The 25,266-nt window shown below is 42.0% G+C and overlaps 2 protein-coding genes across 8 annotated transcripts in view; both read left to right on the top strand.

Moving 5' to 3' along the window:
- The window catches only part of LOC123753977 (transient receptor potential channel pyrexia), an 80,294-nt gene extending 77,601 nt beyond the window's left edge, over nt 1–2,693 (top strand). For all 7 annotated transcript variants that reach the window (XM_045736027.2, XM_045736028.2, XM_069307743.1 and 4 more), the window contains 2 exons: nt 666–916; nt 2,543–2,693. In XM_045736027.2, the coding sequence (XP_045591983.2) occupies nt 666–916; nt 2,543–2,678 (387 nt within the window). In that variant the 3' untranslated portion in view covers nt 2,679–2,693. The remainder of the gene's footprint in view (nt 1–665; nt 917–2,542) is intronic.
- Nucleotides 2,694–11,637: 8,944 nt separating this feature from the next.
- On the top strand, nt 11,638–22,398 carry LOC138354070 (transient receptor potential channel pyrexia-like). The gene is made up of 4 exons (XM_069307787.1): nt 11,638–11,795; nt 19,142–21,215; nt 21,442–21,610; nt 21,799–22,398. The coding sequence occupies exons 2-4, from the start codon at nt 19,150–19,152 to the stop codon at nt 22,006–22,008; spliced, it is 2,445 nt and encodes an 814-aa protein (XP_069163888.1). The 5' UTR covers nt 11,638–11,795; nt 19,142–19,149; the 3' UTR covers nt 22,009–22,398.
- Nucleotides 22,399–25,266: the final 2,868 nt, after the last annotated feature.

The raw sequence follows: 25,266 nt of genomic DNA on the forward strand, positions 1-25,266 counted from the left end.
TTCGGGCAGGTCCCTGGAATACGATCCCCGCCGCGAAGAATCGTTGTTACAACCAAGTACACATTTTATTGTTGCGTTAAACAGAGGCTACAGTTAAGGAATTGCGCCCAGTAAATCCTCCCCGGCCAGGATACGAACCCATGACACAGCGCTCGCGAAACGCCAGGCGAGTGTCTTACCACTACACCACGGAGACTGTAAATTTTGTGTGTAATAGGGGGAACTTTGACAAGCTGCAAACTTCCTGTCCCTAATGAGGCCACTAGGGAGATAATTGCCCTCAGGTACATTCAGATAAAAACACACAAACCATTTCAAGCAAGTCTTAAAGCTAACACAGAATGTCATTCATTATCTTAATTTAAGTCTGAAATGTGGCTCATATTAGTGTCTTTAACAAATAAACAAATACTGTACCTACTGATTATTGTAATCTGATTCTCTGTATATCTTACAAATTAATAAATATTATTATTATTACTGTATTACTACTGTGTTATACTTGTTATTATATTTCAGTTTTATTATTAATCAATCTAATTCTATTTTTTGTGACATACATGGATTTTATGCAGGATAAATGATCAGAAAAGTTTATGAAATAAGAAAAAAAATCAAGTGTAATAATGTAATTCCAGGATGGTAACTTGTAATACTTTTTTCAGAAAGTTGTAGAAGATGCTATGCTATACTCCCTAACCTCACGCTTGGAGCTGGTCTACCTGATCGAATCCTTCTTCCTCACTTGTCCTGGCCTCCAGTCTCACATCAACCGGGTTCAGCTGCTATCAGGAGCCAAGTACACACCAATTTTATATGCCCAGATGAATAAACCTATCAAGAAACAAAGACTTCTATCTGGAAAACATAAGGAATTTCAGAGCAAACTTGATGACTACTCAGCAGAGTGTCTCAGGTAATATCTAATACATTTTTATAATCCAATATATTGTATCATTAATACTAAGTATAAGGTATGCATTGATTCCTCCATCCAAAAACCCTGACGGTTTTTGAAGGCTCAGGGGGGGGGGCCTGACGGCCGAGTGGACAGCACTCGGGATTCATAGTCCTAAGGTTCCAGGTTCGATCCCAGGCGGAGGCAGAGACAAATGGGCAGAGTTTCTTTTACCCTAATGCTCTGTTCACCTAGCAGTAAATAGGTACCTGAGAGTTAGACAGCTCCTACGGGCTGCTTCCTGGGGATGTGTAATAAAAAGGAGGTCTGGTCGAGGACCAGGCTACGGGGAAACCATGCCCTGAAATCATCTCGAGATAACCTCAAGATAACCCACCACTGGTACAATGAGTCAAGCAATCCCTGTGGGGAAAGAAAGCGAGGCCTGGGCCAAGGTCCAATATTATTCCTCACAAATGTTTGTATGGAATTTTACAGGAATAAATGTTCCTTGCCCTGCTCTAGTAACTCTGTGCTGGTCACTTATTTATCCATATCTCGCCTATAGGATCTATGCCTAGGGATCTAATACCCTTAATTACCTCTGACCACTGATTATTCAACAAAATCCTGACCTTAAGTGCTTCCTAGAAGGCTGTAATAGGACTCATGGTCACCACACAAGAAACAAGTATCTCTGATATTCCTAGAGCAAGGCTCAACCAAAGCACAAATGCTATGCAAATTAAGAATCCCAAATTATGGAATGACCCCCCCCCCCCCAAATGTGGTTAAAAGCTGTACATCTCACAACCAGTTTAAAAGAGACTAAGAAATATTTACCGTACTTAATATCATGTAATTAATACCATATAATTAATATAATATAACTAATTTCATTCACATTTTCCCTCAAAATACATTCATTTGTGTGTTAATCTTATCTTACATTTTATTTACTGAATAATTATGTTCATTCCTCATTGTCATCTAATTGTTACACTTCATGTATAAAATAGTTTACTCATGTCCATTATGATCCTTGTTTATTTTAAGTGTTGGGCCCATTAAACTTAAACTATACTCTTATACTTTATGTTATGTTCCAGTTGCTTTTCTAACTCACACCTTAGTACATATTTCCATTCTGTTATTAATGTAAATAAACTATTGTACTGTTGCTAGAACTACAGACTTCATAATGTAATAGTCAATGCCTGCCATCATTATTTAGTATTGTATCACCCTTTTATTATATTCATTTGTTATTTTTTATGAACTTTATAAAATTTGTTAGCTTGCTTCTCTTTTAATATTAAGTGTTTACCCCTTCATACCTTTAAATAATTTTTTGTATCTAAATTTTTAAGGTTTACCGAAATGCATTGCTTAAGAATTACACACACTAAATGGTTTCATTAGTGTAACTCATGCTACACTTTACCTCTAAAAAATACACATACCCTACAGTTGTACTTTACTCTTATGCTTTTTGTGTACACATTCTTCTGAATAAACATTATTATTATTATTATTATTATTAGTAAAGAGAGGCTGAAATTAGATGAACTTATAGTTAGTTTTTTTTATCTACACTCTGTAATCTTTCAATACTGTATTTTTAATAAAGTTATCACCACACAGAAACCATCGGCAGCAGATTCTAGAAGAGGAGAATCAGCAAGGACGTGAAGACCCCTTGAGCCAGTATCTCCCTGTCTTGCAAGAATTGCAAGTTATTTTGAGTAATAATCCTCAAATTCTGCACTCTGGCCGCTAAACATAATATCAAAAACACATTTGCAATTTCTGTCTAACAATGCTGAAAATAATGTAGGTGTATTAATGTGATAGCTCCAGTTTAAATCATTTTGTCTTACAAATTCACAAGTTGGATGAAAATTAAAGTGCAATTTATCTCCAAGCAAGAAGATAATGTAAATGTGGAAGCTTCCTGGTGATGTGAACTATTATAGTGCTAAAATTTTTGTTGAAACTTTATCCACATGGTAATATTGTGAAGGTAATTTTAATGCACTATTACTAATACAGCCTGATTTTATGATATATTTTAACTAGAGCTTCTCTCACTCTGTCTAGTAATGCAACAATGGCAGTATGCATACAAGTGTGGATATATGCAAACTTTAGAGTACTTATTCAATGTATTATTATACACAGATATACAATGTGATAGTAACATAATGGGCGACTGCTTGGACACAGAATAGAACTTGGCGAGGGAATCTCGGAATACAGTGCATGTATAAATATCTACATTAAATAGTATATATATATATATATATATTTATATATATATATATATATATTTATATATATATATATATAATGTATATATATATATATATATATATATATGTATATATATATATATATATGTATATATATATGTATATATGTATATATATATATATATATATATATATATATATATATATATATATGTATATATATATATATATATATATATATATATATATATATATATATATATATACACCCCATATATATATATATATATGTGCATGCAGTATTCCGGATATATAAGTGCCAATAGTTTTTTGAAGGCTCTGGATACTAGGCTTATTGAAACAACAAGATACCAAGAGCTGGCAGCTAGCTACCTTTTCCAGCTCTTTGGTGCCAATATAGAGGGAAAATGCAGACTGCACTCTTGGTTCCTGCCTAACATCCAAGGGGTTGAAGTAGCTATACTTGTTTATGTACCTGTATTTCATACACATTCCTTTATAATATTCTTCAGTTAGTTTAGTTCATTTATTATGTACCCCATACCCATCTTGTGGGCGGTAGTGGAAAGGGTTACAGAAGCACATAATGGGCTCAGGGACTGAACCCCACAATTCATTTAGCTAAGCAAGTTACAATTTTGATGAGCTAGTTACAAAATTCAGTATAAGTCGTCAAATCAACAATGGGTTCGAGATCGACCACAAGTACAGTTTCTAAATTAAGCAACTGACATATGTGGAGAGCTAGTGTCACAATTGATATGTTTGTCCTGCACACCGCTCCCCATCCAGTGGGCAGCGGTGGATAGGTTACAATCACTCTTAGTTACTACCTACTCTTAGCAAACTGGGGATATTTGGCTAAAATTTCTGGTAGCAGATAATTTTGAATGAAATATTGACACATCGTTGGTACATTGGTTATAGAATTGTCTCTGAATTCACGTATCTTTTCGCACTCCATCACATAGTGACGGAGGGTGTGCAAATAATTTTGTTGACACAGTTTACATTTGGTCAGATCTACATCAGCAGATAATGAGAACTCCCAGAGGTACTTGTAACCAAGTCTAAGCCGAGCAGTAATAACATCTAGAAGTCTGCTGATTTAATTGGATGATCCATAGATGTGTGGCTCCTCTTGCATGATAGTATGATGATAGATGGAATTACTGGTGTCAATTTCACTTTGCCTCAGATCTACAAGATCTTGTTGAAGTTCTCGGTGTACTGCTGTTCTCAGATTGCTCATTGACAATCCAAGGTTACACTCAACGGCTCCTTTAAAGGCAGATTCTTTGGCTAACTTATCAGCTCTATCATGCATTCGGAGGCCAACATGAGATGGAGACCACATGAAATGGACTCTGTTACCATCCTTAATAATTTTGTTATATTTATGTCTAGTATCAGCTTCCATTTGTTTTGTGATTACTGTGGTTGGGTTTCAAGTCTTACATAAGGAACACTATATAAATTTGTAACTTTAGTTACAATTTTATTTTAGTTACAAATTAGTTTTATAACAATGTCAAATAACCATCAAAATATCCATAATCATTATTTTTATTAAAGCTATATGTTAATTAAAATACTGCAATGAGTTTAATGTAATTCTTACTAACTACAGTACTATTTATGTAAACGCTTTTTTTATTTGCTAATACAATATGCCATATTATGCAAATACTGTGCATATAAAATGTGTTTTATTTAGTCCTAATTTATTAATTATCGCCTTACGCAATACAGTATTGTACGTATACTATAAAATGAAGTAAAGCCCAAACCAATACAAAATTTATAGGCTGACTTGCCTATGACTTGCCAAATGTAATGCAACACCTTTAGCCAGTAATATTTATTCTGCGGTTGGAAGAAAACGCTCACTGAGTGGGGGACTTGTTTATTTTATAATAATAATAATTATTTAAACAAATAATTAATAATAGTCATAATTAATGATTTAATAATTGATAATCCTTAAATGAAGCCTAGTAGCTCATTATAACGAATAAATAGATGATTAAAGTGGAATTAATTATGGTGACTAATGATTAGTGAATAACCATAAATTATTATACAGAAATAAAATTATTGGATAGCCGTTATAATGATTAAATCAAATACAATGAAGAGAGATCTCGTATTCTTGGCTTATCACTTTGGGGGTCCCGTCGGAGCACCCCCAATCCCGTGAGGGCCAGCGCCGCGGAACCCCCACCCCCGAAGGGCGAGCGGAAGCTGGCTGCTATAAGTAGGAACATGACATCTCGCTACCGTGGCCGTAAGCGTGCCCGTACGCCCGGAGAGGCCATTAAAAAACAATCAGGTTTTCCTGACTGAAAAAGGTACCAATCCGGGTCTACTAGACAGATGCTGCTAGCAGACGCAGCTCGCTTGGTGGGCCGACGGAGCTCCAACTTGACGAGCCGTGGAGCAGAGAGGCGGGTTGGCCCACCGACTGTGCCCTGTGAGGAGGACCTACTGCCGGGTTTGTACTCCAAGCGGGGAGCGCTTTCCACCATGGCGAATGACTGGGCGATCCCGTTTATATCTTCGTCGTAGTAGCCCGCCCTCACAGAGACCAGTCCTGGAAGGCTAGCCCCAGGGCGGGTGTGGGAATGTGAACGCTGTCCACTCCGAGGCCGACTCCCCAGGGTCGACCCAATGTCGGTCATTGTCGCACCTCCACTCCACACCCCGCGGGTGTGGAGTGGAGGTGTCCGCTTAGAAGCGTGTCGGTCACCTCCCAGGATACCTCGCACGTTGGGCATGAGAGCCGTGGTCCATCATCACAGGTTTTCCTCGTCCTCGTTCTATTGTGGATCTGGAAGTATTAAAGCAGTAAGGGTGGGCAGGAGCTGGTGTGCAGAGGTAACGTGAAAAGCAAAGGCACGGGTGCATGGGACCCGCATCAAAGCGTACTGCTGGCAACTTAGGCTGCGAGAGTGGTGATAACTGGATGCGACACCTGCTGCGTAAGACAGGAATGGGTAGAATTGAAAGAAGCCCAGCATAACTGAGTGGGGAACTGCGGGACCACTTACGCTCATCAAGACGAATTAGACTGTAACAAAAGTATTATTAAGAATGTAGAGAAAATGCGGTCTTCCCTTCTACTCTCGTGAAATTCCTCGGCTGGGACACGCCATCTGTAGCCTTGGCAGCTGGACCATTGCAGCTGCGGCATCTTCGGATGGACGCCGCTAGATGTCAACTTCAGCAACTGGGACATCGTCGGCTGGATACCTCCTTCCGGAGCCTCAGCTGCTGGGTCATCGGCTGAAAACACGTCAGCCGGGACATCCGGAGCTAGGCTAGGCCCCCCGGTGTCATGCACATCTGGCACACCACCAGCTGGCCCAACAGCTGGGCCTCGCCCAGTGGCCGTAACACTACCAGCTGGGCCCTCAGCTGCTGGATCATCGGCATGTACTACGTCAGCCTGCTCCTCAGCAGCTGGGTCTGGCCCGAGAAACAACAAACAATATATAATACATAAATTAGAAAGGAATATAAAGAATGACAAATGTAAAGAACAGAAATCGTATATAAATAATGAGAGTGACTGTGCATGCTCGGCTGCAACACCACCAGCTGAGCCTTCGGCTGCTATTATTAGCTACTAATAATTAATTGGCAATACTCATAATAATGGGTGATTATACGGGCTTGCTCGGCTGGACCCTCAGCCGCCGGGTCACCGGCAGCATATAAATAATAATTAAACAACTGCAAACAATTAATTAACAATAATCACAATGATTAATTACAAGGCATGCTCAGCTGTAAGACCGTCAGCTGAGCCTGCAGCTGCTGGCTCATCGGCTGGGACCACAACAGCCGGCACGTCAGCAGCTGTGCTACGCCCCCAGGGGCGTGCTCAGCTTGGAACACCACCAGCTGGGCCATCAGCTGCTGGATCATCGGCTGGGACCACGTCAGCCGGAACCTCAGCAGCTGTGCTTGGCCCCCAGGGGCATGCTCAGCTGGAACACCCCCAGCTGTTCCATCAGCTGCTGGATCATCGGCTGGGACCACATCGGCCGGAACGTCAGCAACTGTGCTTGGCCCCCAGGGGCATGCTCAGCTGGAACACCACCAGCAGTGCCATCAGCTGCTGGATCATCGGCTGGGACCATAACAGCCGGAACATCAGCAGCTGCCCCAGGGGGGGGGCTGGGCGTGGCCCCCAGGGGGCACGCTCAGTTGGCCCATCAGCTGCAAGGGTCATCGGCAGGGTATCCACGTCGGCCGGTACATCAGCAGCTGCGCCCGGCCCGAAGGCAGCTGAGCCAATAGCTGCTGGATCATCGGCAGGGATCACATCAGCGGCAAAACAAATGAGTAGCAAAATTATAATAACCAGTATGATAATTGAATATGAGGATAATAATAAACAGGGAAAGTGAATAGACATAACCAGAAATAATGACTGAATAATAATTGAGACCTCGTTTGTGTGCTCAGTTAGTGTATGCAGCATCGAGGAATGTGGTACATTCATTGTTCCTTATCCCAAAATAATAAGCACGGGGGGGGGACGAATATAATAAAGAATAATAATAAACAATAATAACACTAAAGAATAGTAACACTAAAGGATAACAATACTAAGGAATAATTGACAGGATTCGGCTGAATCGAATCTTCGGGCCTGAAGTAATTCTTGACTTACTAAAGATAATATAAGCATAAAGAAAGCTGATCTTTCTTAAGTAAAGACTCCTAATAACTGGAGCGCCAGCTGCTGGATCCTGGCTGGGACCTTGTCAGCCGGAACTTCAGCATGATTGATAAAGATTAAGCCACCCAAGAGGTGGCACGGGCATGAATAGCCCGTAAGAACTTCAGCAGCTGACTCCGTTTTGTAGTGTAACTGGTGAGGCGGAGGCGAGCAAGAGGGCGCTGTGTCCGCGGCTCGCATTTAAGTACCCCACTCGGTGCGCGCGCGCGCTACTTAGTCGGTTAGTCTCCGACTCATGGTAGTGCATTTTCTTCTTCGCAGAATTTCACCGCTTTTGCTGAGAAAATCAGTGATTATTTGATGAATTTATTTGAGTCACCAGCTGAATTTTGAACTGAAGTACTGCCTTAGTATTTCAAAATAAAAAAATAAAAATGTTTATTCAGATAAAAGTACCTGTACATACATAGAAGGTGAGTTAAAAACATAATGTTGGATTTATAGATAGAGCTAGTACATACAATACCTAAAGCGACCCCTAGAAACGCACAGCGTTTCGGGCAAGGTGTGGGGAAAAAAACGCTTAGACTAAAGCTTAATACTAATTGAGATTAAAGTATAAATTGTATTGAAAATGGAAAAAAGGGGGGAGGGGGAACATGGCAGAAATCAGCAATAATACAACTTGGTCAACAAACAGTATTGTTTGAAAATAGTCTTGCGTCTGGCAATACCTGCTCTTGCGTCTGACAATACCTGCTCTTGCGTCTGGCAATACCTGCTGTTGCGTCTGACAATACCTGCTCTTGCGTCTGACAATACCTGCTCTTGCGTCTGACAATACCTGCTCTTGCGTCTGACAATACCTGCTCTTGCGTCTGGCAATACCTGCTCTTGCGTCTGGCAATACCTGCTGTTGCGTCTGACAATACCTGCTCTTGCGTCTGACAATACCTACTCTTGCGTCTGACAATACCTGCTCTTGCGTCTGGCAATACCTGCTCTTGCGTCTGACAATACCTGCTCTTGCGTCAGACAATACCTGCTCTTGCGTCTGACAATACCTGCTCTTGCGTCAGACAATACCTGCTCTTGCGTCTGACAATACCTGCTCTTGCGTCAGACAATACCTGCTCTTGCGTCTGACAATACCTGCTCTTGCGTCTGACAATACCTGCTCTTGCGTCTGACAATACCTGCTCTTGCGTCTGACAATACCTGCTCTTGCGTCTGACAATACCTGCTCTTGCGTCTGACAATACCTACTCTTGCGTCTGACAATACCTGCTCTTGCGTCTGGCAATACCTGCTCTTGCGTCTGACAATACCTGCTCTTGCGTCAGACAATACCTGCTCTTGCGTCTGACAATACCTGCTCTTGCGTCAGACAATACCTGCTCTTGCGTCTGACAATACCTGCTCTTGCGTCAGACAATACCTGCTCTTGCGTCTGACAATACCTGCTCTTGCGTCAGATAATACCTGCTCTTGCGTCAGACAATACCTGCTCTTGCGTCTGACAATACCTGCTCTTGCGTCAGATAATACCTGCTCTTGCGTCAGACAATACCTGCTCTTGCGTCTGACAATACCTGCTCTTGCGTCAGATAATACCTGCTCTTGCGTCAGACAATACCTGCTCTTGCGTCTGACAATACCTGCTCTTGCGTCAGATAATACCTGCTCTTGCGTCAGACAATACCTGCTCTTGCGTCTGACAATACCTACTCTTGCGTCAGACAATACCTACTCTTGCGTCAGATAATACCTGCTCTTGCGTCAGATAATACCTGCTCTTGCGTCTGACAATACCTACTCTTGCGTCAGACAATACCTACTCTTGCGTCAGACAATACCTGCTCTTGCGTCAGATAATACCTGCTCTTGCGTCTGACAATACCTACTCTTGCGTCTGACAATACCTGCTCTTGCGTCAGACAATACCTGCTCTTACGTCTGACAATACCTGCTCTTGCGTCAGACAATACCTGCTCTTGCGTCTGACAATACCTGCTCTTGCGTCAGACAATACCTGCTCTTGCGTCTGACAATACCTGCTCTTGCGTCAGACAATACCTACTCTTGCGTCTGACAATACCTGCTCTTGCGTCAGACAATACCTGCTCTTGCGTCAGACAATACCTACTCTTGCGTCTGACAATACCTACTCTTGCGTCTGATAATACCTGCTCTTGCGTCTGACAATACCTACTCTTGCGTCTGACAATACCTGCTCTTGCGTCTGACAATACCTGCTCTTGCGTCAGACAATACCTACTCTTAACACAATGTCTTGCGTTAGCCTCATTACCTCCCTACTAGCTCATTGTACTAATAATAATTTAATAATGTAATAATAGATTGTATTAAAAAAAATACAGCCGAACATTAACAGTTTCAGAAGATGTGTATTTACTAAAGTGTGGAAAGTGTTGCTGGCATAACTTAATAAATATTTTATTATTTATAGATAATTTTGTTAAGTCATTTATAGGTTTAATGGGATGAACATTTGATATTAAACGAGAAGTTAACGTATATGAGTTCTTCAGGAAATTTAGCAAATAATATATAAGCATTAAGTGATAATGAAGTATGGGACAAATTAACTTATTAAAGTCGCTAGTTTTTGCGACAGAACAGATCAGGTATTTAATATTTACAATAACAGTAAAACGCAAAATCGACTAATTTTGGATGATGAAATATGAGATAAATTTATTACTTAATGTTAATTAGATATTTCATAGTCTCGCATTTAAACCGGTTGAGTCTTCAGCAAGAACAGCCAGGGTGCCCACTATCATGGAACGGAAAGTATTTATGAATCGCACCATTCGTGGGTCTGGAGTCACTGTCACCACCCAGGCCAGTCAAGGAGGGTATATTTGACTCATATGGCTAAAGCTGATCTTTGAGAGAAGCTTGTGTGTGGGTTGATACGCTCAGCACAATCGCTCACACCGATCTGGACACAACCCTTAAATCTCAGGGGAATTAAACTCCAGACCTTTCAATTACTAGACCACAGCAAGAAAACCCATCCATGTGATGTCCCGTACCGGACGGCATGTCCCAAGCGACGTGCTGTCTCTGACTGCATGTCCCATGCTGTGTACCATCCCAAACGGCATGTCCCAAGTGATGTTCATTTCGGGAGTCTGTCCCAAGGTGTCTTAGTACGACCCAGGTGGTGGTCCTCGGATGGTGTACTGGATGCCGGGTGAGTGAGTCAGGTCCCTAAGTAATCCACGAAGTTTAACTGGTGAGTGACTGACGACCATGAATAACACCTACAATGCCGGACTAGTAGCCTAATGCACCTGAGGGGGCATATCCTGAGTACCCCATGATTTATGGAGAGTAAGGTCTCTAATTTAGTGGCTTTAGTGGCTTTAGGCATTGTATGTACTAGCTCTATCTATAAAGCCAACAAACTTTGTAAAATCTCTTTATGTATGTACCTTTGCCTAAATAAAAATTATTATTATTATTATTATTATTATAATTAAAAACCCGTGGAGCTGGATGAGTGAGTCACTGATATCCCTGTCTATCTCATAATGCGTGGCGGTTAAATAAGGTTTACAAACAACACCACATGATGGATGAGTGAGTTGAGTTTGGTCCGGGAACAACCAAAGGGGCCGAGTGATTCTGAATGTATTTTGGAGGTGACGTCCAGGTCTCAACATGTAAGCCCCCTCTCCTGATGACGTCAAGCCAAGTAAATCCAGGTATGATACAGCAATCAGTGTTGCCAAACGTGGCCTTTACATAGTGCCAGTGAAAACCGACTTGGCAACAGCGCCCCCTTGCGTCCGGTCCAGGCAGCGGCCAACCCGCGTCAGTTTCGGGGGACCGTCAGAAACGAGCACACGAGCCTCCGTCTCTTCGCAATAAACTGTAGTTGGTGCCAGAAACAATTTTAGTGGTAAGATATCCATGGACAGTTTCACATAAGATACTCGCTAAATGCATTAATTAACAAGTCAATTTGCGGGTGAGAAGTGCACTCGTGTGGGGTGGCGCGGAAAATATGGCGCACATCCACCCCATGTTCGCTGGTGGAATTATCTTGCGAAAGTCTCTATTTTGTGTAAATTAAAATTAAAGACTTTTAACGCATTAGCAAAACGAGTTTTGTGAGTTGTGTGCCTCGCAGATCCATTTTGTGCAGTAATTGTGTTTCCCGGAGCGAGGGTTGGGCGAGGTCAGGTAAGTCGGGGACTGATGGTGGAGGGATTGCTTGTTGCATCCTCTCACTCGTGTGTATATATTACCACACCCTCATTACTGTGATGCTGGCTCTCTGCATCTGTGTGCCGCTCTGTTTGCCTAGTGCGATGCTGTGCTAGTGCCGTGTTAGTGCTGTGTTAGTCTTATAAGGTGCCGAAGTGGCGCACAGGCAAGTGCCGATCTGCGCAGGCACGCCATCCCGCGTTCCCAGCCATCTTGGCAACGTTATTTGTGGCGTGTGTTGGTGCTGGGTGGTGGAGGGCCGTGTTGAGGGTGCTGAAGGAGGCGTAGCAGTGATGTGGTCTCCTACAGTGTCCTACTCCAGTGTCTCCCACACCTCTCCCGGACTAGCCACTGGATCAAAGATGGCGCACGTGGCTTTCCCCTGAAGGTCACGGAATGGCTCGCAAGATGTTCTTTGTTTCTTAAAGATGTGCAGAGTGTATGTTGCACTTTGAAGTATGAGAGTGATGAGTGAGAGAGTGTGGACTAGGGAAGGGGCTGCTAGGTTATTCTTGGAGGCAGGCCGGCTGATCCTCCTGGGTGGGGGTCGCCCTGCTCCCAGCACCACCAGCTGGGTGGGGTCGTCCTGCTCCCAACACCACCAGCTGGGTGGGGGTCGCCCTGCTCCCAGCACCACCAGCTGGGTGGGGTCGCCCTGCTCCTAGCACCACCAGCTGGGTGGGGTCGCCCTGCTTCCAGCACCACCAGTTGGGTGGGGTCGCCCTGCTCCCAGCACCACCAGTTGGGTGGGATCGCCCTGCTCCCAGCACCACCAACTGGGTGGGGTCGCCCTGCTCCTAGCACCACCAGCTGGGTGGGGGTGGCCCTGCTCCTAGTCCTCCCCAGGGGTGGGTGGGTGTACTGACCACACACACCACCCGAGGCACAAATGAAAGTATATTAGTACCAAGACTTTCACAGTTCCAGCAATGTTGCACAGACACGACCCTAAAACTTAAACCATGATGAGGCAGACCATAACCATATGGTATACGCTGGTTATTGTGGCTTGCTTGTACCTGTTCATTTCTGCTTTAGGATATCACCTTCGGTTCGTTATCTGGTTAATGAATTGAGTTAAATTATTTATATTGGGCAGTGCTATTGTCAAAGGTATACAGGCATATCCTGGCGCCAGTCTTGTCTGCCGGATATGACACAACTGAGCAGACACTAGAGGTTATGGACGTATCTCCTTGATTGGTCTTAAAATCCGGACCGAGTGTCCGTTATAAGGTTGTTTTATTCAACCTCCCAAAAACCGGACCGGGAAAGACATCGGCACCCAGAAAAAGGAAGAAAATTAATAATTAAAAGGGAGACACTAAGGTCAGCTCTCGGTGAACGGGGTGTCAGCCGCTAAAAACAGTCCCGCTCCTGTGCCAGGTAAGTCCACTACGGGCTCACCATAGTCCGTGCTACTTGGAACTTTTTGTTCCCAGTAGCTGAAGCTAAAACAACAACAACGTCAGGCGCTTGGGTCACAGCTCAGTGAACGGAGCGTCAGTCGCTAGAGGTCAGCGATCACTGACCGTATTTTGTTTTTGTATATATATACAAAAATATATATATTGTAGGGGTACCCGGCATTGCCTAAACTTTATCTGTCTATCTCTATCTATCATTATCTGCTTATGCACCTATCTCTATCGTATATGTTCTCTGGAGAAATATTTGCGAACATGTTGCCACTAAAGTTATAGTTATAGCTTAAAAAATAACTGAGAAAACGTAACATGATTGTAAGCACTGTAAGCGTCGCCGAGCGGGTCCCGCCCAGAAGCCGGACTTGGAAGCACTGAACTCTGCGTTATTCACACGCCATATTTCACACTCGCCTCCCATCTTTAACTCCATGAAAATGGTGTGGGGGAGGGGGGGGTCTTTATTTTTACCGATACTTCTTAAAGTATTTAACTTAGGCCTTCTTTGACCAGCCTATGTCCATCCTGAACCCCAGACCATTTCCCCCAGGGAGTACCCGGCGGCTCGAGATGGACTCTCTCTCCTCTCTCCTGCCGATCCACCTTTCTTTTCCAATCTTCCCCTTGACCCCTCGTCCCTATCCCCTTGGCTCCCCCGTTTCCTCCTTCCCCTCTCCCTCTCCCTCATTAAGTGAGTATTAATGTGAGTAATGAGTATTAATTATTAATTAGCCTTTATTATTACTAATATTCGTAAAGTATTTATTTAACTTAAGCCTCCCTCGACCAGCCTATGTCCGTCCCCTACCCCAGATTATTATCCCCTGCAAATTTGGATGAGGCTAACCCCAAGCATCTTAACCCAACTCTGGACAGACAAACAGACATTCTCTCGTAGAATAGATATAGATATTTTCACCTTTTCTTTGGTTTAGTTAAGGTCAGGTTTCATTAAGAATTATGCTGATGCTCCCATTGAAGCATCAAGCTCAGAGTGCATCCTGCATCAGCTCGTCTGAAGCCTAAGTAACTATCATGCAAGGTAAAGAATGAACCAGGAGCCAACTGTGCTGGCTAATGTTCGTAAGTCCGCCAACATCTCTCTGATGTTGAAGGCTGAGGCCTTCAGCCCAACCAGAAAGGGTCAAGACCAGAGATGAACCAATTTTGCATTGTTCTGTACGTTGTCCAGAATTCTGATAAATGATGGGGTCAGGCCCTCCAGGAAATGGGACGTACTCAAGATCAAAGGAAACTTGTTTTTTGTATAAGGTTTTGCAACTACTTGCTGCCAAGAAGGTATCAGATGAGCCGTAGGGCTGTACGTTTCTTGGCTGTCTAGGCTAAGAAACTAACTTGCTCTCTACCATCCAGCTTCCCCTCGTAATCACTGGGCCTCATAATCGTCCAGTTCCTCGGCTGTGGTGATGACTTCACGCCAGACTGATCGTCAGTCATGGTGGAACAGTGCGAGTTCTTACACAGATGGTCTTAACTGGTTACTGTACCTGGCTGTTCTTAACTAGGTGTCCGTACCTGGCTATTTCTATCTGAGTGTTCTTTCTTGCATACTAAATAATTTATTTTCCTTTCTGTTCATAACTTGTTTTCATCGCAAAGTTTTCTTACTTGACTGTTCTTAACTGAGTGCTCGTACAGTCTTCTTCAGTATTCTTAACGGTGTATTCTTACCAAGGCTTTGGTATTCTTAATTATATTCCACCTGTAACTTAATTGGGTGTACGTACCTTGCTATTCTTACCAAGACTTAGGTGTTCTTAACTGGATATTTGTTTCTGTGAGTGCACTTACAGCCACACTCTCCTGGGTTCTTGCCCCTGGGTTCATTTGACATTGTGATTCCATAAATACTTGTGAACATTACTTTAAAGCCCACTTTCTGTGATTTCTGTCTACGACTCTTCCTCTGCCTTCCTCCTCAGTGTGGGAGGTGTCCAGTGATCATGGGGTTTGGGGAACTAGATATACGCTAAGTTGTTGTTGTTGTTTTAGATTCAGCTACTGAGAACAAATGCCAAGTAGCACGGGCTATGATGAGCCCGTAGTGAACTTACCTGGCACAGGAGCGGTGTTGTGTATATATACGCTAAGGCTGTAACAAGGATTTATGCTCAAGGATCACAAGGAACGGAGGCTCTTCGATAATTATAACAAATAAACAAGTAATGTTAATTGCTAGAAACTTGACAAAGGAAAGCCAATAAATGTGTGAGAGAGGTGGGTGGGCAGGCTATTCTAGACCACAGGGAGGGATGTAGGAGAGCAGGGACAGCTCTAGTCAGCACCGCTCCTGTGCCAGGTAAGTCCACTACGGGCTCACCATAGCCCGTGCTACTTGGAACTTGTTCCGAGTAGCTAAATCTATAACAACAACAGCCCCAGTCGCCAGATACAAGAGTCTTGTGAGGGGTGAGGAGCTCCCATGTGTACCCAAGTGTGGAAGCAAGACGACAGGAGGCGCTGGAGTGCTGAGATTATTTACGGATGGTGGATATAATGGGTAGGAAGCTGGAGAGTTGTGTGGGAGAGTTGTAGTCTAGTGGAGAGTGTGTGGGAGAGTTGTAGCCTAGTGGGGAGTTGTGTGGGAGAGTTATAGTCTAGTGGGGAGTGTGTGGGAGAGTTGTAGCCTAGTGGAGAGTGTGTGGGAGAGTTGTAGTCTAGTGGGGAGTGTGTGGGAGAGTAGTAGTCTAGTGGGGAGTGTGTGGGAGAGTAGTAGTCTAGTGGAGAGTGTGTGGGAGAGGTGTCGTCTAGTGGGGAGTGTGTGGGAGAGTAGTAGCCTAGTGGGGAGTGTGTGGGAGAGTAGTAGCCTAATGGTGAGAAGGTGGTTGATCTGGGTCTCATCAGTGTTGCGGTCACTCACTGTGTCAACCGAGCGGAACGTGTATATGCCTCTAGTCTCAGAGCTACGTGTACAGTACTGTATACACGTCTATAGTCTCAGAGGAACATGTATATACGTCTATAGTCTCAGGAACATGTATACACGTCTATAGTCTCAGGAACATGTACACGTCTATAGTCTCAGGAACATGTACACGTCTATAGTCTCAGGAACATGTACACGTCTATAGTCTCAGGAACATGTACACGTCTATAGTCTCAGGAACATGTACACGTCTATAGTCTCAGGAACATGTACACGTCTATAGTCTCAGGAACATGTACACGTCTATAGTCTCAGGAACATGTATATACGTCTATAGTCTCAGAGGAACATGTATACACGTCTATAGTCTCAGAGGAACATGTATATACATCAATAGTCTCAGAGGAACATGTACACGTCTATAATCTCAGAGGAACATGTATACACGTCTATAGTCTCAGAGGAACATGTACACGTCTATAGTCTCAGGAACATGTACACGTCTATAGTCTCAGGAACATGTACACGTCTATAGTCTCAGGAACATGTACACGTCTATAGTCTCAGGAACATGTATATACGTCTATAGTCTCAGAGGAACATGTACACGTCTATAATCTCAGAGGAACATGTATACACGTCTATAGTCTCAGAGGAACATGTACACGTCTATAGTCTCAAAGGAACATGTATATACGTCTATAGTCTCAAAGGAACATGTATATACGTCTATAGTCTCAGAGGAACATGTATATACGTATATATTTTCTCAGAGATACAAGCATCTTACAGGCCCTGTTACTGACGGGATAATTACAGCCAGACCAACTGATCTGTACAGTGTAGACTGAACATGTACAGTGTTCAATGTTCTCGACTCACAACCGGGGATCCCGAGCGAAGAGAAATGGTTAGACACGTTTCCTTTCACCTGATATTTCTGTCTACTTAACAGTACTGTAAACAGATACCCCCAACTCATTCCGTCGCCTCCCCTCCTCTCCCTATGTTCCCAACTCGTAATCAAAGATCATGGGGTTCTGTCCAAGGACGGGACAGAAATAGTTGGGGATGTTTCTAACAGTACATAGGCACCCGTGAGTTAGGCAAATGCTGTCGTTTGCATCCTGGGACAGGTGGTGTAGATCGGCCTGAGGGTATCTTGATAATAAGGTCAAGATAATAAGGTATCTTGATAATAAGGTCAAGATAAGGTCAGATAGGCATCCTATCTGCGACAACGGGAAATATACCATTAAACACTTTCGAACAGAAAGATCCTTTGTAACAAATCTACTTAGTTTTTGTGATCAAGTCACTTTATTATTATTATTATTATTAACAAGCTTAGGTATACAGAGCAATGTACTGCTACCCAATTCTATATGAAAGATTACACAGTCTAGATCAAAAACTAGCTATAAGTTCATGTAATATTCCCATCTCACAGGATGGTTAGTCATACATGGAATCAGGGGAGAAAATACCTGCCTCAATACAAACACAAATCAACTCTGACTGAAAATCAGGGGAGAACATAAAATGTAAGGCTGATCTATTAGCCCCCACTACCAAAATCTGGGTACAGCACAAGAATATTTTCCAATATTCCTGAGTGTATGAAGTAATTACAGAGCTCTTGTTTGTCAACCAAATCCTCCTCTGCCCATGCCTTGCTTGCTGGTGGACTGTAGGCTGGTGTACACACCTAGTATACACTAGGTGTGTACTAGTACACACTCAGGTAAGTCCGCTACGGGCTCACCATAGCCCGTGCTATTTGCCCCGCTTCTGTGCCAGGTAAGCTACGGACTCACCATAGCTCGTGCTACTTGGAACTTGTTCCGAGTAGCTGAATCTATAACAACAACAACAACAGTCCCAGTCAAAGAGCCATATTGTTGAGATATGGCTCTTTGGTCCCATCTCTCAGCTGTCAATCAACTGGTGTACAGGGTCCCGAACCTATTGGGCTCTATCATACCTACATTTGAAACTGTGTATGGAGTCTGCCTCCAACACATCACTACATAGTGCATTCTGTATGTTAACTACCCTAACACTTAAAAAATTCTTTCTAGTGTCTCTGTGGCTCATTTGACTACTAAGGTTCTACCTATGTCCCCTTGTTTGTGTTCTGCCTATGCTAAATGTTTGTCTTTGTCCACCCTGTCAATTCCTGAGAATTTTGTAGGTGGTGATCATGTCTTCCCTAATGCTTATGACTTCCAGGGACGTGAGGTTTAATTCCCATAGCCTTTCCTCGTAAATCATACCTCTTGGCTCTGGGACTAGTCTGGTGGTATACCTCTGAATCTTCTCTAACTTTGTGTGTTAAATGTGGTGTAGTGTGTTTGGTGAATCTAACTAGCTTTGGTGTGTATGTGTATTCGTGTGAGTATTAGTGTGTGTACCAAAATTACTGTTGGCGTGTCAGTGAATATACCATAAATGAGTAAGTTCTCTACATATAATGTAATTGCAACTATAATAGTGTCCTGTCAACCTATTCTATATGAGGAGTACAGAGTACAGTATAGGTTAAAAGCTAGTTGAAAGTTCATCATATATACTCATTTCAAGCAGTAGTTAGTCACACATGGGATGAGTTCAATTTCCTAAATTGTTATTTTGAGAAAATAAAAAAACTAACATTTATATATTTATGAGTAGATAACTATAACTAAGCATTGTGTAAAATTATAAGATAAGGTGTTTTTTCCATAGGGCTAGTGATGGTGGCAGACGTGGAGAACCAGCAGAAAACGCCACTCATGTCTGCTCTGGAGATGCAAGAATTGAAAGCAGATGATGTCAATGCTCTGCTTAAACGTGATGAAGAAGAAGGTGTGCGTAATTTGGTGCAGAAATGGGGTGCAAACTCTGTGTGGCGACCTCGGCTTAATGCAGAACAATCAGCACTTATTACAACATCACTCCACGTTGCTGCCAAAGAAGGAGCCCTCAAATGTTTGAGGGTTTTACTAGATGCAAACCCACCTAAAGAAGTCCTAGATGCTCCAGACCAAGATGGGACAACACCACTTATGGTGGCAGTGGCAGAAGCACGCCCTAGAGTTGCCGAGATGCTTCTTAAGGCTGGAGCCCATATTAATGCTCGCAATGACAATGGTCAGACTGTGCTGCATATCTTGACCAACATTACAGCAAAAGGAGCTAAGTCTGATGAAATCTTGCAAGAGCTGCAAGACTTACTTTTATCTCACTCAGACATTGACTTGGAGCCTCATGCAATGCTCACACCATTAGCACTAGCTGCCTCAAAGTTGCCTCAGGGTAATGGAGATTCTAGAACTGGTGGTCTTATCAGCTTATGCAGAAAACTAGTGAAAGCAGGTGCTTCTCTTCAGGAAGATGGTGGAGATGGCTCTATTGAGGAAATTCTACACCAAAAGCAGGCCTTTCATGCAGTCCTGATGGGTGGTGAACGAATGTCTGCTCCTAAAAGACCTGCAAGATCACAATTCCTGGATATGATATTCATGGGAAAAGGTAGTGAGGATATAAAGATATTCCTTGAAAATCAGTCAGATGAAGAGAGACATGCTGCAGCTAACTGTAGGTTAGGACAACAAACTCTTCTTTTCCGTGCTGTAGACTTAAAGAATGAAGATTTAGTACAAGTTTTAATCAAATTTGGTGCAAACCCTTGGGCACTTGGAGCAAGAAATGAACTTCCCATTCATCGAGCAGCTTCTCGAGGTCATGTGTCTATTTTCAATCATATCATTGATAAAATGAAAGGTGGCACTAAACCAGTCGATTTTCAGGATTACACCTTCAGTATTATCCAGAAACTAATGGAAAGTGATAAGAAACAGAAGAACATTCATCCTGATATCAGTCATTCAAAATGTTTGCAGAGACTGATGCAAGATGATGTTATCTTGAACATCAATCAGGAATACATGGGTCAAACTGCACTGCATGTAGCTGCTTCCTTCAACAACCAGGAGGCTATGAGTGAGCTCCTGTGCAAAGGGGCTTTCCTTGGTGCACATAGTACACTACCAGGCAATCACCATTCCAGTATTCTGGACTCACTCTTGCCAGCAACTTTAGAAAGAGCCATGAATGGCTGTATCAAACACCACCCGGCAAATAATGAGATTTCTGAGTCTAACAATGTTCTCAGTGAAGACTACATGCTGAAACTTGATTACAGGTTCCTTGTGCCTCCAGCAGATGATAGCTTAAAGAAAGAGCAGAAGAGTATAAATGAGACAGAAACGTTAATGTACATTAGTAGGAGCAAACGACACAGACATGCTATAAAACATCCACTTGTACAAATCCTCTTATATGCAAAGTGGCGCAAGGCTCTGCCTCTTTATCTTCTCAATTTAGGAATTTACTTCTTTTTTGTCATTCTTCTCACAGCATTTGTTTACAGTATAAAAGACTTACGCATACTTGAAGCACAAGCCGAGAGTTATCTTAATTCTGGATCATCCAATAGAACCATAGATGATCTTAATTCTGGATCATCCAATAGAACCATAGATGATCTTAATTCTGGATCATCCAATAAAACCATAGATGAAAGAATTGAAAATAAGCAAGTTACTGTGAACGTCCTAATGGCTTTCCTCCTTCCGATCACAATATACATATTCATCAGAGAGGTTTTCCAGATTGTGTTCTCCCGGGATGTTTACCTCAAGAACATCGAAAATTACTTGGAATGGTTCTTAGTGGTGGTGGTAATAGTGCTTTGCTCAACAAATCTTGCTGCAGACGTCACCCGACACCTTGCTGCTTGGGCTATGATTGTTGCTTGGTAAGTTCCCTCCATATATCCACCATGCATCTGCAGTACCAATACCATTGCTGTCCTCAAACTGAAAACATAATTTATAGCACTAACTTCTATGCTTTAGCTCTAAATAAGAAATAAATACAGCATTGTGTTTATAAAAATATAAAACAGATTAAATTTATTAATCCTAATGGAATGTGAAACTACATACTGTAGTAGCAAATTATTGTTTTGTCATATTTCACAGGTATGAGTTTGTGCTGATCCTTGGGCGGGCGCCTCCCCTCGCCATCTACATCACGATGCTCCGCCACGTGTCGTGGAACTTCCTCAAGTTGATTTTCCTGTATGGTGCTCTCCTCCTGGCCTTCACCATCAGCTTCAACATTATCTTACAGCCGGCTCCTGCTGATGAGGTACAGCTGGTTTGCCTCTAAGCTTAAATACTCAACTCTTTTATGCTATCAACATCACTAATGAGGCTTAAAAATTTTATTGACTGATACAAATCCTTGGGCACTTGGTTAACTTACGGCAATATCATACTGTAGTGTGTTACTTTGATACATTCCACCATAAACAATAAGACCATTTTTGTTGACAGGACACAGACTTCCGTGACTTTTGGTCAACTCTTCCCAAGGCGATAGTAATGGCAACTGGAGAATTTGAGTACTCTGATTTAAGCCAGCACTTCTCTCGCAGGATTGTCTTCTTCACATCAGCCCTACTAGTTTTTCAGATTCAGATTCAGATTCAGATGTTTATTCAGGTAAGGTATATACATACAAGTGATGTTAAATTAATGGATTGATATATAGATAGAGCTAGTACATACAATGCCTAAAGCCACTATTACGCAATGCGTTTCGGGCAAGAAAAACATTAATATCTAGAACTTAATACTAATTGAGCATAAAGAATAAAAGATGTTGAGAACAAATACAAATAAAGATAAAAAAAAGGGGGAACATGACTGAAAAAGCAGCACAAATACAATAGGTTGACAAACAGTGTTGATTAAAAAAAAAGAAAAAAAAAAAGAAAATAACAGACATGGGTTGACAATAGAGGAGTGAGGTAGATTACAGGGAATTTATTAGGTAGTGTTTAGTTTTTATCTTAAACTGGTTGAGAGAGGTACAGTCTTTAACATGGTTGGGAAGGTCATTCCACATTCTGGGCCCCTTGATTTGCAGAGCATTTCTAGTTTGATTAAGACGTACTCTAGGAATATCAAAACTGTATTTATTTCTGGTGTGGTGCTCATGGGTTCTGTTACAACCTTCTATGAAGCTTTTAAGATCAGGATTGGCATTATAGTTTAGCGTTTTATATATGTATAATACACATGAGAGAATGTGCAGTGACTTAATATCTAACATATTAAGAGATTTGAGTAGGGGTACCGAGTGATGTCTGGGGCCAGAGTTGGATATTGTTCTAATAGCGGCTTTGTGTTGGGTAATTAGAGGACGTAAGTGATTTTGGGTAGTAGAACCCCAAGCACAAATACCATAGTTGAGATAAGGATAGATAAGGGAGTAATAGAGAGTCACCAGAGCAGGGCGTGGTACATAATATCTGATCTTAGAAAGAATGCCCACAGTTTTTGAAACTTTTTTTGATATATTTAGAATGTGTCCCTGGAAATTCAGCTTGTGGTCAATGAGAATGCCAAGGAATTTGCCATCTAATTTGTTACAAATTTGGGTATTGTTTATTTTGAGATTTATAAGACTAGAGGATTTATTGCCAAACAGAATATAGAAGGTTTTGTCAATGTTAAGGGTGAGTTTGTTGGCAGTTAGCCAAAGATGGACTTTATTTAGCTCAGTATTTACTGTGGCATTTAGAGCAAGGGGGTCTGGACTGGAGTAAATGAAGGTTGTGTCGTCAGCAAATAGAATTGGTTTGAGGTGTTGGGAGGCATTTGGAAGGTCATTAATGTAGATGAGAAAGAGGAGAGGGCCAAGTATGCTGCCCTGAGGAACACCAATGTTGATGGGTAGGGTGGGAGAAATTGTATTATTCACAGAAACATATTGGAGCCTGTCAGTAAGGTAGGACTCGAGGTATTGTAGGGAGTGTCCTCTGACTCCATAATGATGTAATTTAAGAAGAAGGTTATGGTGGTTGACAGTATCAAAAGCTTTCCGCAGGTCCACAAATAACCCAACAGGGAGCTCCTTTTTATCAAGGGCTGTATGAATCGAGTTAAGCATACTAATAAGTGCATCGTTAGTGCTTTTTTTGGGTCTGAAGCCATATTGGCAAGGGCTAAGTATATTGAGTTTGGCTAGATATGAGTAAAGCTGCTTGTATATAAGTTTTTCAAAAATTTTTGACAAGTTTGGCAGGATTGATATAGGTCTGTAGTTGTTAACATCTGAGGGGTCACCACATTTGTGGACAGGCGTTACTCTCGCTTTTTTTAGAATATCTGGAAAGGTTTGGAGTTCAAGTGACTTGTTGAAAAGCAAAGCAATAGCAGGGGCTAAAGATCTGGAGGCTTTTTTGTAAATTAAAGTTGGTATCTCCTCAAGGGCACCAGACTTGGTTTTAAGGGAAAGGATTATCTCATTGACGTCAGTGGAGTTAATAGGCTTTAGGTACAGAGACTGTGGATAGTTACCTGTAAGATAGTCCTTAATGTCAGTACTGGAAGATGGAATATCATTTGCAAGGGATGAACCAATGGAAGAGAAGAACCTATTGAACTCAATAGCAGAATCAGAGGCTGAAAGCTGACCATCGTTATTAGACAGGAGAGTCGGTTTGTTATTTAAAGATTTCTTTGATCCCAATATTTGTGAAATTGTGCTCCAAGTTTGTTTAATGTTGCTCTTTATTTGAGTAAATTTATCTTCGTAGTAATTAGTTTTGGCTCGTCTAATTATCTTAGTTAGCAATAATGAGTAATTCTTTGAGAATTCTTTGGAGACAATTCCTAACCTATACTTCTTCTCAAGGTCGTGTTTTTTGTTAATGGATTTCAGTATTCCCTTTGTAAGCCAAGGATTGTTAAGCCTTTTGCTTGTGACTTGTTTTGTAAGCCTAGGACAGTGGGTGTTATAAAGGCTAAGAGTTGTTTGTAGAAAAGATTGCACTGCTAGGTTGATGTCCCCTATGTTACCTAACTCGGACTCCCAGTTGACATTATCAGCAGCAGTTATAAAATTGTTTATAGCAGTTTCATTGTGCAGCCTAAAGCTTAACTCCCTTGTTTCTAGAGGTGGTTTGCTAATGTTAGTTAAGAGAAATGTGGGGTAGTGGTCTGTAGTGCTATCGGTGATTATACCTGAAGTAAGCGGAGAGGTTATGTTGGTCCAGATGTGATCTAGAGTCGTGGCAGTGCTATCAGTGATTCTAGTAGGTCTAGTGATTAAGGGTATGAGGAGGCAGGAATTCATACAGTTGAGGAAGCTAACAGCAGTAGGGTGTTCTGGCTCGCAGAGGTCAATATTAAAGTCCCCTGCGATAATTAGGTGGTTTTTGTTCAGTCTGTTATCAAGTATTAGATTTCTAAGGTTTGAGTTGAATACAGACACATCAGTGTTGGGAATTCTATAGACTGCACCCACAGACAGGACAGACTCGGCACCCTTGACTCTGAAGCTGGCGAAGATATACTCCCCATAGCAGTCTCTAGTTCTAATTTCTTTTAAGCATGTTAGTTCTTGGTGGTAGTAAAGAGCAGTGCCACCACCTCTCTGAAGTTGACGACAGTTGTGAATTGCTGAGTAGTTAGGCATGTTAAAGAGTTGAGTAGTATCCTCTTTCAACCATGTTTCAGTAAGTATAATAAAAGAGAATTTGTTGCCAATAGTTTCAATCAAGGCACTAACATCATCGAAGTGTTTACCTAGGGATCTAACGTTCAAATTGATTACAGAGATATTGTGATTATGAGTTAATACATTGTTTACATCATGTGCTGCAAAATATCTGCAATTTAGATCATTAAAGTGATTATTGTCATAGATAGTGGATAAGAGGTTAAGTTCTGGGTCTATACTTGACTGCATAAAAGAAGCTGATTGTAGAATCAGAAATAAGTAGAAAAAAGCTA

The sequence above is a fragment of the Procambarus clarkii genome, chromosome 6, assembly GCF_040958095.1.
Source record: "Procambarus clarkii isolate CNS0578487 chromosome 6, FALCON_Pclarkii_2.0, whole genome shotgun sequence".
NCBI classification, from domain to species: Eukaryota; Metazoa; Arthropoda; class Malacostraca; order Decapoda; family Cambaridae; genus Procambarus; species Procambarus clarkii.

Coding starts and splice junctions, on each gene's coding strand:
- LOC138354070 (XM_069307787.1), top strand. CDS start 19,150: ATGGTGGCAGACGTGGAGAACCAGCAGAAAACGCCACTCATGTCTGCT. Junction 21,216..21,441: donor TGGGCTATGATTGTTGCTTG/GTAAGTTCCCTC, acceptor CATATTTCACAG/GTATGAGTTTGTGCTGATCC. Junction 21,611..21,798: donor AGCCGGCTCCTGCTGATGAG/GTACAGCTGGTT, acceptor TTTTGTTGACAG/GACACAGACTTCCGTGACTT.